Source organism: Sorex araneus, chromosome 4 (genome assembly GCF_027595985.1).
Source record: "Sorex araneus isolate mSorAra2 chromosome 4, mSorAra2.pri, whole genome shotgun sequence".
Lineage (NCBI taxonomy): Eukaryota > Metazoa > Chordata > Mammalia > Eulipotyphla > Soricidae > Sorex > Sorex araneus.
This window is the reverse complement of record NC_073305.1, coordinates 49,492,425-49,507,082: the sequence shown is the minus strand read 5'-3', so window position 1 is coordinate 49,507,082 and position 14,658 is coordinate 49,492,425. Positions and strand designations below refer to the sequence as shown.

The window sequence follows — 14,658 nt, the reverse complement described above, 5'->3', positions numbered from 1 at the left end:
GCCTCGGTGGCCATATCCAGAAGCAAACGGGCAGCGGTTTCCAAGGGAGAGGCAGGAAGAGCCGAAGAGCCCGACCGACTTCCTCCTCGGATCGCCCTTCCCGGCCGTTAAAGCATCAGAAATCCACAACAGAATGACTCATTTCTTCACCACTCCATGCAAAAACGAAAAGAGGCGAATCAGAAAACCATACAATGTTAGGATGGAAGGAAAATCTTTGAATGGAAGTGTCCAGAAAAAGATACAACACACCACAGGGACATGGACACACACACACACAGAGCAGTCTCTGTACTGTTCTCCAGGACAGTTCCATGCTCTGGCCTCAGCGGAAGAATGGAACAGTCATAAAATTCAGTCACCAGGCTCCTCCCGCAAGGCTGCCCTTCTCCTCGGGGACAGGCGAGGAGAGCTCCGTAGGAGAGCCTTGATCACAGGAACAGAAATCCATTTTGTGGGGCTTTTTTCTTTTTTGGTGGCTCTTCCTGCAGAGGGGCCCAGAAGGTGAGCATGGCGTGACCTGGGAGGTACAGCCCCGTTAGGCAAAGGCGTCAGCTCTCTCCACACCTCTGTACCCTGTCTGCTGGCGGCACGAACCTCCCAATCAGGTGGGTCATGCCCCTCATGCACAGTTTGGCTCCTTATGCTTCTCACACTTCATTCTATATCACTGAAGGGCAAATTTCTCCTGAACAGGCTTCATCTTTGAGGCTGTGACTCTCGAAGCCATGTTCCACATGGATATTCATGCCATTACCGCGTTCCTTTCCTAAAACTTCCATTTTTTGTGTATGTGTGCATGTGTGTGGGGAGGGAGGAGAGTGGAACCACAATATGGCAGTGCTCAGGGTTTACTCCTGGCTCTGCACTCAGAACTCACTCCTGACGAGGCTCAGGGGACCCGATGGGATAGCTGAGATTGAACTCTGGTCTGTCACATGCAAGGCAAGTGCCCTCCCTGTTGAACTATCTCTCCGGTCCCTCTTTTTTTTTCCCTCAAGTTTCTCAGACTACTCAGCAGTGCTCCAGGCTTAAGCCTGGCTCTGCACTTGGGGATTATTCCTGGAGGCTCTCAGGGGACCAGAGGTAGTGCTGGGGATCGAACCTAGGCCAGCTGTGTGCAAGACAAGCACTTTAGCCCTTGTACTGTCTCTCCAGTTCCTAAAAGTTTTATTTCCCAAGCAATCTAATCAGAGCAAATAAGTTAGAGGCCATGGGAAAAGGGCAGATCACCAACCCGCACTCCTAATGCTATGCCAGCTATCAGCGAGTGAATGACAAGGGGGGGGTAAGAAATCCAGCCGAATTCCCCCCAGTCATGTGCCTGGGGTCAGACTGCACGAGGGAGAGGCAGCTCCCTGCTTTCCACACTGCCCTTGTCCTTTGGGTGGGTGTCGCCATGGAGAAGGACCCAAGCTACTTCTCCAAGACTCCACTTTCCCCTCTGCAAAATGGGGAGACTCTACCTCGCAGAGCTGCGGGCAGAATTCAAGGAGATGCGATACACAGCAGCTCAGCTCAGAGAGAGGCCCTGGAGCGGGGCAATCAGTGACATGCAGAAGTGGGGACAACCTTCTTCCCTGGCTCCCGCAGCAAAGTGACAGGCCCCGTGTGGTGCAGACACCGTGTCACAGCCTTTGAGCGCTGGCACTCGCTCTGTCCACCGCCTGGTCCTCCTCTTCTCTGCCCCACACTGACGACTTCTAACTTAACCTGTTGTAAGAATCACGACATTGGCCTAGAGAGTCTCGGGCCCTAACAAAGCAAACTATTCCCAAGCGCCGGGCCGGGAGGAGAGGCGCTACAGAGGGCAGGGAATCAGCGACCCCACTTGGTCCAGGAGAGGAGCCAGACCCTAGATCTCAGCAGCCAACAGTCTATCTACCCCAGCCTCTCCCTCCCGCCACAGTGTGGCCCGTCCTTCAGGACACAGCCAGCTCAGTGGGCACAGCCCAACTCTCCGTGCCTCAAAGTATGCGGCCTTGGGGCCGGAGACAGAGTACAGCGAGTGTCTGTACAGCCTACGAGGGGGCTTGCTTTGCATGCAGAAAACATGAGCTCGATCCCTGGCACCCCACAGGGCCCCCGAGCGCCGTCAGGAGTGATCCTTGAGCTCAGAGCCAGGACTAAGTCCTGAATGTGGCCCCCAAATCAACACAACAATAAATAGAAACATCCCACCTTTCATTTACCCGAGACACTCGGTTTTTGACTTAGTAGCACTGTAGCACTGTTGTCCCATTTGCTCGAGCGGGCACCAGTAACGTCTCCATTGTGAGACTTGTTACTGTTTTTGGCATATCGAATATGCCACGGGTAGCTTGCCAGGCTCTGCCGTGCGGGCGGGATACTCTCAGTAGCTTGCTGGGCTCTCCAAGAGGGACGGAAGAATCAAACCCGGGTCAGCCATGCAAAGCAAACACCCTATCCACTGTGCTATCGCTCCAGTTTTGACTTAGTATCAGTTTCATTTCACCCCAATAGGTTTCATCGACAGTTTTAAAGCTTAAGACAAGAGACTCAGCTAGAATAGGAGGGGGCTTGTGGCTTACAGGAAGGACTCATAGCTGAGAGCCTGAACTGGCACACAGAAAGCCCCGCTGCTCTCTACTCAGTGTTCACCCCAGCTGTGACCACACAGTGAGGTCTGAGATCTCCGGGATTAGGATTCTGCTCTCGGAAGATGTCCCCCTCCTCCCCGCTTAGGTTGGCATATTCTTAAAATTCTGCAAATTGAAAAGTCCCCAAAGCCAAGTAAATCTGCTCTCTATCAGCCTGGGGTCACTGACCTAGTGACCTTTAGTAACCCCTTGAAAACTGGCAGAGCCAAAGACTCATACACCATCAATCAGCCCAGCACGGGGTGTGTATGTGGGGGGTGGGGGGGGCGGAGACTGCAAACATCAAGTTGCTAGGGTGACTTGAGAGAAATTCAAACAATTATGCAAACACAAGACCCATGTTCATCCCGCTGGCAGCTGGAGCTCCTGAACTTCCTGCAGGAAGCTGCAGCCCCACCTGCCATGGGCTTGGGCGTGACCTGCTGGCCTGAGGTAAGTCGGTTGAGGGATGCAGGCAGAGACCCCACACGCCCCCACTCACAGGCATCGGTCCCCTTTTTAATAGCCAGGGTGGGGGGCTGGAGCAATAGCACAGCGGGTAGAGCGTTTGCCTTGCATGCAGCCGACCCGGGTTCGACTCCCAGCATCCCATATGGTCCCCTTTGCATATGGTCCCTTGAGGAGTAGTTCCTGAGTGCAGAGCCAGAGGAACCCCTGTGCATTGCCGGGTGTGACCCCCCCAAAAAAAGCAAAAAAATTAAAAAATAAGCCAGGGTATCGTCTCATGGAAGAACCTGGAAGCCCTAGTTTTGTTGAGGGAGATGTTTATTTTTTTGTTTTGAAAACTGAAATGTTTTAAACTTCACCAGTGAGTTCTGGGTGAGCTCAGGCCTGAGGCGAGTCTGCAGTCTGACTTGCACGGCGGAGGGCAGCTGAGGCCAGGCCTGCTGTTCTAGGTCCCGGGGTCTCGGGGGAGCACCTTGGGGAGGAGCCTGAGGCTTAGCGCATGGGCACCTGGAAAAGAGGCTGCCAGGTTCTCCTCTGGCACTCAGGCCTGGCCAAGACACTCTCTGTGGACAAACACTCGCAGCATTTTCCCTTCGGATGTTGCCTGGCTGCGTAATACCCCATAAAATCAACCCAGAAAAAGTTTCCCGTGCAGCACAATGGCTAGCATTTCCATCAGTCCGTTGTGAAAACACTGTCCCGTCTACTTCCCGTCTGTCTCTCTTCCATGGGCGCTGAGGGATTCTGGAGATGCCAGAAGCTTGGTCTTTGTCACCAGCTCATGGGCACTGATTTGTCTCTGAACCTCTCTCCTGAGCTCCTGGACAACACCAGCTCTAAGGCCCTTTGACCTCTGACCCGCTAGAGCTGCTGTCCAGAGGAAGCAGCCACAGGCCACTTGGCACTACCCCCAGCACTGCGTTCAGGAGGGTCCTGCCCTGCCCAGCCCCCAGGAGGGCCAGCAGGAGGTGAGCTACCAAGGCCAGGGAGGACGCCGGGCTGAGCCCCCAGAGCTGTGTCACCTCCCCCAGAGCCAGCCGGTCCCGGTGCCCTGTGCCTCTGTGGGCCTGCACCTCTCTCCTCCCCGGGACAAGCTTCCTTGCACACTCAGGGGTCCTCCGGGCATGTCCCAGCAGCTGAAGCTTCTCACTTGCTTCTCAAAGCAAGTGGGGCAGGGCTGGGGACGGGTTGAGGGGACAGGGGCAGGCTGAGGCTGCCCTGCCCAGGGAGCGGGTCCAGAGCCCCGAGCTTGTGCTGTCGTTGTCCCCGAGAGCAGAGCAGCACCACGTCACCCCTTGAAGGCACCTGCCCGTGTCCGTGAGCCGTGACAAGCTTTACCATCACAGCAACCGATTCTTGGGGAATGTGGGTCAAGGTGAGAACAAGGGTTCTGTCTAAAGCAAGCACTCTGCCCGGAAGGTGGCTGTCTCTGAGTGGCAAGGGGCGTGGGGAGTGTCGTTGCCACAAGGGCCTGTGGCTCCCTCACTACCCCCCCCCTTTACTTACTCCAGGGCCTTCTGGAGGGGCGCCCTGGGTAGCACGGTCAAGCACAGATCAAAACCCAGGAAGAACCCCAGGCTGGGCTCTAGGACAGGAGAGAGAGAGAGAGAGAGAGAGAGAGAGAGAGAGAGAGAGAGAGAGAGAGAGAGAGAGAGAGAGAGAAGCCTCACAAAGTCACAAAGCCAGAGCCCTTGCTCAGGGTGGAGGTGGGGTGCACCCACTTGTAATAGGAGGGGCTCTCCTCTCTGGGGTCATTTATCTTCTCCTGAACACCCACAGAACTATCCATGTCAGAGTTTGAACATTCTCTCTCTCTCTCTCTCTCTCTTTCTCCTCTCTCTCCTTCCCTTTCTCTCCCTTTCTTTCCCTTCTCTCTCTTTTCTCTCTTTCTCCCTCCCTCCCTCCCTCTCTCTCTCCCTCCCTCTCTCTCTCCCCCTTTCTCTCACTTCTCTCTCTCTCCCTTTCTCTCTCCCCCTTCTTTCTTTTTGGCAGTGCTGGACGTAGAACCCAGGGCTTCACACACACAAGGTCAGTGCTCCACTGCTGTTTCCAGGCTTTTAGTTAAGATGCTATCTCCTGCTCCGTGGGAGCCCACGTGTCTGCAGGCACCTCCAGACACTGCATCTAGCCCAGCTTTGTTGAATCAGCTCTGCAAAGGCCACTGCTGGTCAGGTCAGCCCTGCCCGACTCGCTGTCCAACTCAGACAAGACCCATCTCCTCTCGGGCCAGGCCATGTTCTCGGAACGATGTTGGCTCCTGGCTGACGCTGTCCGTTCCGTGTTGGCCCCTCCCAGACCCCTGGAGGAAGGACTTTGTGTTAGCCTTGTCCAGTCATGCCTGACTCGGTCCTAACGTGTGAGCCGGGCCTGCTGCTCTCGGAGATTCTCTCTTCTCCAGACCCCTGCGCTAGGGTCACACGGCCAGGTCTGAACTGGTGGGGGTCACTGGGTGGAGGTGCTGGTTCCTGTGGGGGAAAGCTTCGTGCTCCTGTGGTGACCTGGACCTGCCAGGCTAAGTGCCAACCGTCTGCATTACTGCACGGCCTGGGGAAGGCTGACACCAAGCCAGTGGTTTCTACTGCGGAACTGAGTGGAGCATCTGTTGGAGAAGAGCTTAAAACTCAGTGGCCACTTTGTAACTGTGTCTCATAGAGATTCAATTAAAAAAAATAAAGGTTAAGCATCACCCCAAAACTCCCAAAATAAATAAATCCCAGTTGTCTCCCTTCTCAACCTCTCTCTCAATGACAAGCTCCACCACCACTTTTCATGCTGGAAATACAGTTCTAAATTCATTCCTGAAAATGGCACTAGTTTAGCAATATCAGGGGCCAGTCCCCAGGGCCAACCAGCCAGAAAGTGGAAGGCCCATTTGAAAAATGCAACCTGGGAAAAAAAAATCCATCAAGTAACATCATTGGAATTTCCAAACAGTTTAGATAAGAGCGTATCATTTGGGGGAAAGTGTTTAAAAACTCTATCTTCCTTCCAGACTAGGAATATTTACGCTGCGTGAAAAGAAAGTTTCTTAATTTGGTTTGGTTTTGCATCTTTTTTTTTTTTTTGCTTTTGGGTCACACCCGGCGATGCACAGGGGTCACTCCTGGCTCTGCACTCAGGAATTACCCCTGGCTGAGCTCAGGAGACCATATAGGATGCTGGGACTCGAACCCGGGTCGGCCGCGTGCAAGGCAAACGCCCTACCCGCTGAGCTATTGCTCCAGCCCCTGGTTTTGCATCTTTTAAAGGTACAGTTCACACAGAAAGGTGGTCTCAGCCAAGAGAGGCCTTCAGGGGGAGAAGGGAATAAGAAAACGCAAGTTTCAAAGACATCAAATCATTAAACCATAGGCAGCTTCAAACGCACCACAAAGCAACGGCACTCCACACCATGCCTATGTGTAAGGAAGGGAAGGGTGGAGGCCGGAGGCCTGGGGAAGATGAGGAAGTCCCATCTCAGTCGTTTACCATGATCTTTAGCCCTGCGTTGGCGAAAGCAGCAAAACTTCCTTTTCTTCTTTTCCTCTTTGAGCAAGTCGGCAACTGTGATCCCTTGAGGTTGAACACAGGCAATTCCATTATGAAACAGTAGAGGGCGGCAAGAGCAACGCACACAAGGGGTCTCTGGGGCGGGCACAAACCCTAGTTTGCTGCTCTGTGCTGCTCAGAGGTGGGATCTGGCTCCCGCAGGCACCCTTGGCAGCGAACGCACAAGACCTGCCTGAAGGCAATGCAGCCACTGCGGACCCTGGGGCTCCAGGACACGGCCTGCCTTCTCAGCGGGGCGGCCTAGGAGAGGCCCTTCGGCAGGAGTGCTGAGTCCTGGGTCTGCCTCAGGGGTGGGCATTAGGGGGCTGCAGGGGAATTTCTGCTTTCAGACAGACCTGCTTCAATCCCGGCTCTGCTTCCAAAAAGACTGGCTGTCTGACAGTGGTTGCCCGGCTACGCGGAACCTCTGTCTTCCCTCTTACAAGGTGCTAACCCTAGTTAGACCTGGCCAGCAGGGAGTATCAACACACACACACACACACACACACACACACACACACACACACACACACACACACACACACACACACACACACACACACAGAGGCAGATCCAGGGATGGGTCCCAGAATCCCACGCAGGCAAGCAAGGCAAATGCTCTATCACCAAGCCAGCCGCCAGCCCTGTACCTAGAAACATTTTCAAAACAAAGAATATGCCACTCTGATTTAAGATTCCCAAACCTGGTGGGGATGGCCAGCCCAGGCCCACCTTCTACCTGCATGGCAAAGCCAGCCAGGATAGATGAGGGTCTCCAGCTGCCACTCCGTGGGACAGGCACAGGGCCCTGCCCACCAGCCTGCATGGCCCCGGGGCCTCAGCAGCACCTCTGGGCACAAGTTTACCTGACAGCAGCCAAAGCTGCTGCTATTTGCTTTAGAGCTTTTCCTGGAATGTTTTCCATTCTGAACTTGCACCCAGAGGGAGCTGAATGGTGACAAAGGGTTTTGTTTCCAAAATCACATTTTAAAGAGGCAATCTTTGAAAATAAGGCCAGGGAGGGGCGGGAGAGATACTCCAGCAGTCAGGGCCCTTGCTTTGCACTCAGATGACCCAGGTTTGGTCCCCGGCACCCCTTATGGTCCCCTGGGTTCTTCCAGGAGTGATCCCTAAGCTCAGAGCCAGGAGTACGTCCTGAGCACTGCCGGGTGTGGTCCCAAAACCAAAAATTAAAATGAAATTTAAAAAATAAATTAAGATCAGCAAACTTGGGGCTGGAACAATAGCACAGCGGGCAGGGCGTTTGCCTTGCACGTGGCCAACCCAGTTTTGATTCCCAGCATCCCATATGGTCCCCCAAGCACCGCCAGGAGTAATTCCTGAGTGCAGAGCCAGGAGTAACCCCTGTGCATCGCTGGGTGTGACCCAAAAAACAAACAAACAAAAAAGATCAGCAAGCTTTTGTGCCTTTTGTTTGTAAGCAGACGTCCCGACCCTGTTCCTCTGCTCATATGCAGACAACACAACACACAGCATCCAGGTGGCAGTGTGGAACGAGGGCCCTGCTGCGACAATGCTGTGTGTGTGTGTGTGTGTGTGTGTGTGTGTGTGTGTGTGTATGCAAGCAAGGGAATGAGGTGTGTATACATGGGAGAGGGTGAACACAGCCTCCCAGAACAGTAGGAAGAGGGCCCAAGAGGCTGTCCCTGGGTTAGAGCCAGAGCCTCAGGTGCTCCTGCCTTTCTTTGCATAGCAAATGCCCCCAGGTACTGGACTCACTGATCAATCACCTTCTCACAGTGAAACTGCCTTGCCTTGCTGGCCAGGATCAGAGCAAGAACTCCCTTAAAGACAATTTCATTATTTCTAACACTCTTTTTAAAGACTCGTCACTGACAATAAGAAGAGTTTAAAATAGAATGTTTGGCTTCCAGATTTTAAGGGCTCTACGAAAAAAAAAAAAAAACCCTCCATTGTTAACCCAGCTGCACATGTCTGAAAAATCACTGGGAGATCTGGCAGGGTTGCTTCAGAAACTTGAAGCTCAGCAAAAAGTTAAAGGAGTCTTGAAAATTGCTCAAATGCTCAGAAACTCATTTCCCAGGGAACCTGGTCCATTCTGTGAATGGTGGAACACCAGCGTTCTAGCAGCAAATTGACGGACCTGGGACTTAACACATTGATGCCGGTGGAGGAATCGGTGTTAATTAAACCCCATCTAAGGATGAGGCACCTGTGACACACGCCTAGACCAATGTGTTCAACAGTCCCTGAAAGCACCGAGCAGCCCAGGCAGCTCCGCCAGGGCCCTGGAAGCCTCAGCTCTGGTTTAGGAGACGGCCGGACACAGCCAGACACTCAGCACCTGGCCACCCAAGCTTCCCCCGGGACCTCCAGTGTGGAGGTGGGGTGTGGCGGCAGACCTCCTGCAGGCATCGTGTCTGTGAGGGTTGGGAACACACAGGGGCAGGCAGGGACCCCTGGTGGAGCCCAGAGAAAAGAGGGCGCCAGCCCCTCTCCAAGCATGTACCCCTCCCCCACTCTAACAGTAAGCTTCGGTCAACTATAGAAACGGGCCACACCAGAGAGAGGTTGCCAGATGAGTTGGGGGTGGGGAACGGGGAGGGGAGTTAGAGGGAGAGAAGGGGATACACTGGTGATGGGAGTGGTGTTGGAATTATACCCATGAGAAACTATTATTAATAGTATTATAATCCCCCAACGATTGGCGCGATAGCACAGCAAGTAGGATGTTTGCCTTGCATGCGGCCTACCCAGGTTCAATTCTTCAGTCCCTCTCGGAGAGCTGGCAAGCTACCGAGAGTATCTAGCCCGCACAGCAGAGCCTGGCAAGCTACCCGTGGCGTATTCGATATGCCAAAAACAGTAACAACAAGTCTCACAATGGAGACGTTATTGGTACCCGCTCGAGCAAACTGATGAGGAACAGGATAACAGTGATACAATGATACAGTGATAAACCCCCAAATTCAAAAGTAATAATTTTAGAGAAAAAAAGAAGTGACCCAACTGACAAGCTTGTTTCCCACAGATACTCGAGAGTCACAGAGAATCTGGAGAGTCAGGACAGTAGCCAAAGCCAGGGCCTGCCTGGGGCCGTGCCTGGTTCCATCCCTGACACTATGTATGGTCCCCCGTTTATCAGTGGCTTCTGCTCAGGCGGCCTCTGAGCACGGCTTCGGTGGTCCTGGGTATGCCACGGCACGGGGGTGGGGGCGGGGTGTGAGGAGTGCTCATCCTCACCCTGGCAGCAACTGCTGGCCTGGCTGACCGAGAATGGGAGGGAGTCACCGTCAGATGCTGTTCCAGAGATGCTGGGGCTTTGTGGGGCGCGGGAATGCCCGAATACTGAGGGGACACTGAGGACACACAGCAGGCACAGAGGGTTGGCTCCCTGATCCCGGGACAGCCACGTGGTAGGTTCTGGGCCGACACCGTGTGGCTCCAGCAGGACACCTGTGGGAACTCAAATCTCGGAGTGGGCTGGAACAGTCTAGAACTCTCCCATGCTAGATCCACAGAGGGCAGCGGCTGGGAAGACGTGGGCAGCTCCTGCACTCGGTGTCCCCCCACCAACACACACGACTGTGCCCACCCTTATCTCCGAGGGTGCCTGGTCAAGAACGCTTCTGAGGTGGCCTCAGTCTCGGGGGTCACACTCTGCCCCCACACAAGCCACACCACACCCCCTGCTGCGTCTCACCCGGAGCTACAGCACTGACCCCCAGCCCCACGGCCAGGGGTACATCCCCCTTCTCCTTCTCTGGCCTTGGGTGGTGACGGCTAACTCGGAGCTCAGATCCGGCCGTCCCTCAGGACACAGGTGCACTCAGGCCCAGACCTAGTGGCCAGCCCTTCCTCATCTCTCTGCAAGCCGCCTGCCCTCCTCGTGCTGCTAGAACCGTCTCCCTCTGCGCAGACGCAGCCATCCAGAGAAGAAGCCGCCCTGGTGCTCCCCGCCCAGGAGTGCTCCGCGCTCCTGGCACCAGCTCCCACACCCTCTCTGCTAAGTGAACCGCTGAGCAAGGCCCCAGGGGCCCGAGTCAGGTCCTCTCCAAGGTCTTGCACCCTGGAGCCCCGGAGGGTTATTTCATGCCTCTGGCTGTCCACCATTCCAGATGAGCTGTGAATCACAGACAACTCAGTGATGCCCGCCACTGGGTTGCAGCCCCTCCCCCGCAAGGCCCCAGACAACGATGGCCTAGGAAGGAGGAGGAAGAGCACGCGGCCCCTGCAGGGACAGCGTGTGGAAAGGGAGGTCTGGCTTATCCAGGGCAGTGAGGCCTGGTGGTTGGCCAAGCACTGGGCCTTCCTACTGTAGCATCCTCGGGTGCCCGATATCACCAGGTGGAGGACGGTGGACGGGGCACCGGGGCCACCTGGGCTTAGATGCCTCCTGGTATCACACACAGGGTGACCCAGTTTTGCCCCAGCCCTGTGGTTCCCGGGGCTAGAGTGATGGGGCAGGAGCCAATTTGGGCAGCTAAGGGGGAGGGGCCGTGGGCTTGTGTCTTCCATCCGGTACCTCGACCACGAGGCCCTGTGAATGGACTCGTGCACGCAGCAGCCCACCCTCCAGGCAGAGCTCCGGAGGGCAGTAGTGGGGCTGGAGGAAACAGAAGATGTGCCTGGGGGTGAGCGCCCGCACCCTAGCCGAGCCTCGTCCAGTCCAGGGTGGGGTGGCCGCCACCTACTGTTCCGTTTGCTCTCCTCTCCTCCTTCCTCCTCGTTCTCGGGATCGATGTCCTCCGCTTGGGTGATCCAGTCCAGGTAGCCCTTCAGATCTTCTTCCAGCTGCTGCTTCTCTCGGAGCTTCTGGAAGTCTCCCCGCGCCTTGGCCTTCTCTCTCTCCTTGGAGAATTCTCTGGGGAAGGCAGAGAGGGCAGGCCGGCGTCAGGACGCCCTGGGTGAGCGCCCTGGGAGCCACCTGCCCCCCCTGGCATGACAGCCGGGGGGCGCAGGAGACCACAGATGCAGAGCACAGCTGCAACAGGGCCACGCACAGACAGACAACAGGACAGCGTCTCCCCAAGCGAGGCCGTGGCCGTGAGAGGAGCAGAGCCCACCCGCACACCACACACATGCAGTGCCTCAAAGGTGAACCCCCTGCAGCCCACCACAGCCCAAGGAGCCTGGGCCCCACCTGGTGGTGCCTGGTCATGGGTCGGGGTCGGGTGGCTCAGGATGCCCCCACCAGGGCCCACCTCTACCTCCACACCCCCGCCACTTCTGTGTCTTGCCCCCCACTTTAGCGGGAACGGATCCAGGAGAGCTACACCGGGGTCCACAGAACACCAAGCGGAGGACCCCTGCAGTACAGAGCAGGACCCCTGTCCAAAGCAGGAGCCTGAAGTGGGGGCAGCACTCCGGGCACCCACACTGCAATGGGCCAGTGCCTGGGCAGAGTCGGAGCAGACCCATGTCCTGGGCCCTGCTCCTCCCAGACTGAACCCAAGGCACCGCTGCTCTCACAGCCTTCGCGTCCCCCAGCCTCTCCCCTCTCCCAAGTCTCCCCTGTGTGTGGCCCATTTAGGAGAGCCTAAAAGGGAAAGGCCTCGCGAGTGTTCCCGGGTGTGCACTGTCACTGATGTGACCTCGAGCACCTACCTGCCACCCAGAGAACCCTGCGTTTGCTCAGGCGCGTCTGAGTCAGGGTGAGGGTCACATGCAACAGCCCCTCTGCACATACCATCTTGCACCAGTGACAGGAGCCAAGATTCCTGCCTTAGAGATCTGCCGAGGCTGGTGACTGAGCCGAGACAGGTGTAAGGAAGGGTGACAGGCAGCGCGGCATCTGTCTGCGTGCAGAACCCCGCACCTGAGGGGCTCGTCTCTGCATCCCCACTGCCTCTGTCTAACGCAAAGCCAGCAGCTCCCTGTTGGCGCCTCATTTACCGACACACCTGATGGCGGGGGCACCTACTTACACAAAGCCAAGGCCCCAGCCCCTTCTCTTGGCTCAGGGCTGTGAAGGGTTTTGCCAAGATTCTCAATGAGGATCAGACGTGAGAATTCCTGCCATGGTGTCAGCCCCCGCCGCCGCAGGGAAGGAGGCCATTCCTTGCTCTGAGATCACCCAATTTTGGGATGTCCCCCAGAGCCCATCCTTAGTTCTGCTAGGGTTTCTCTATCCCCACTGCTACTCTCGGGGAAGTGAGGCAGGGTTGAGGCTGTGGGCACACAGGGATGTTCCTCAGATTGCAGTCTGCTGTCTCCAGGCGCTGGGCAGGGGGACTGTCGTTGATCCAGATCCTCAGAGCCAAGGGCCCTTCCTGGAGAGCAGGGCATAGTCCAGTCCCCAGGAGAAGCTGCTCTAAGGACGGTGCCTGGCTTGTGCCAGAGGATAACGGTGGCTACCCGAGAATGCAGCCCGCAGAGCTCAGCCCGGGACTGATTCCTGAATCCCAACTCTGTTCCCTATGCAGAATCACATCTCCGAGCATGGAGCGAAGGGCCAGCTAGCCACACGTCCAGGGGACACAGTAAGCGGAAGTCGACTGGAAAGATCCAGCTGAAGGGGTAGTCTCTTCTTTACCCAAAGCATCTGAACACAAATTTTTAACGCGTCTTTGGATTCTGAACTTCAAATACTAAATTTAAATCTTTACATACAGAGTATTCTTATTGTGGATCCTATCGGATCCGAGTTCTTGCGGACAGAACATCAGGAAGCTAGTAGATGGGCCACTGCATGATACTCTATGGCTTTTGAAGAAGGGATTGCCTTTCTTATTTTTTTGAAAGAAATGTTTCCTTCACAAACTCCTTTTACAAAGTTCTTTCACATTAGGGCTATGGCAGCTCCTCCCTACGATGTCACTGTGGCCCCTCCATGGTTGTTGGGATGTGGTGACGCAAGGATCGGCAAAGCCCTACAATGACTAAAATTTCTGTAAATAAAAAACTCTGCCAAGCCCTGGCTTAGGGCCCACCTATTTTAAATAACAGCCACGGTGCCAGCAGACATACAACAAAGCTGTGAATGTAAGCCCTCTCGACTGGGCTTGGGCAGTTCTCAGTGGCTAATACTTTGAATGGAACTGAAATTCGGGAGATGCTCTCCTATCAGCAAGGGCACAGAGCGAAGGAGAAGGGGCAGGGAGAGGGCATCCTGCATGATGACCTCAGTGCTCTCCATCAGATCGCAGTGTCTCTTTGACCTGGATTGAGTCCCAGCTTCCTCTCCCCAGCTTCCCTTCCCTCCGCCGCCAGATACACGGAGCACCTGTCCAGCCATCGCTCAGGTTTGCAGCACGGCAGCCAGTCAGCGGAAACTGTGAACGCCACAGGCACGGAACCGGCTCGAAGGGCAAGTGTGTGATGTTTGGTTGTTGGACCTGGGAACACAGCTAAAGGGTGAGGGGACAGCTCGCCCCAACACCAAAGGGAAACGACTGCGCACAGCCTTGACTGACTCTGGGCTGTGATGCTCCTGGCGGAACTGAGAGAAGCACAGGAGGACGCGGGCGATTCCAGGGCTCCAAGTGGCCTTGCTGAGCCAGCGAGTGCTCTGTCCACACTGCAGTGCCCGAGTCTCCGCTGCGGACAGCGCTTTCCCGTCCCAACAAGCCTTCCTTGAACCTGCTGAATCTCGATTCTCAAGTCACAGTGGATGGTGGGAAAACAACCCCTTTCCATTTGCGGTGAGAATGTGCCCTGCTGGACTCCTGTTATTGGGGGATTAAATAAGAGTCCCGAATGCAAGGCTATTGGCAGAAACTCTCACTCTTGCTGGTGACCAGAAATCCGACAACTCTTATGTGATAGCTGCTCCCAGACTCCTCTGAACTCTGAGATGGGGGCATTTAACCCAAAGAAGGATACCAGAAGTGCTGAGACGAAGAAGAGACAGATGTGCAAAAGAAGAGGCAAGAGAGAAGCCCTCTGCATTACTGCGGGGCGGATCTGAAGGAAAAACACACAGGAGACTGGGACAGATGGAGCAAAGGGCTTGATAAGGGTGCAGAGACACTACAAAAATCTACCTTTTTCTAGAGTTTTGACTCTTGGAATCACATTGCTCTACACATTAAAATTTTTCCTGCAGGGGCCACACTTGGCAGCGCACAATGGCTTGGGG

General features: G+C 55.3%; 1 protein-coding gene across 1 annotated transcript in view; it reads right to left on the bottom strand.

Moving 5' to 3' along the window:
* The window catches only part of CACNA1D (calcium voltage-gated channel subunit alpha1 D), a 339,389-nt gene that overhangs the window by 106,516 nt on the left and 218,215 nt on the right, over positions 1–14,658 (bottom strand). Inside the window, exon 9 of the mRNA XM_004615165.2 lies at positions 11,273–11,442. Within this exon, the coding sequence (XP_004615222.1) occupies positions 11,273–11,442 (170 nt within the window). The remainder of the gene's footprint in view (positions 1–11,272; positions 11,443–14,658) is intronic.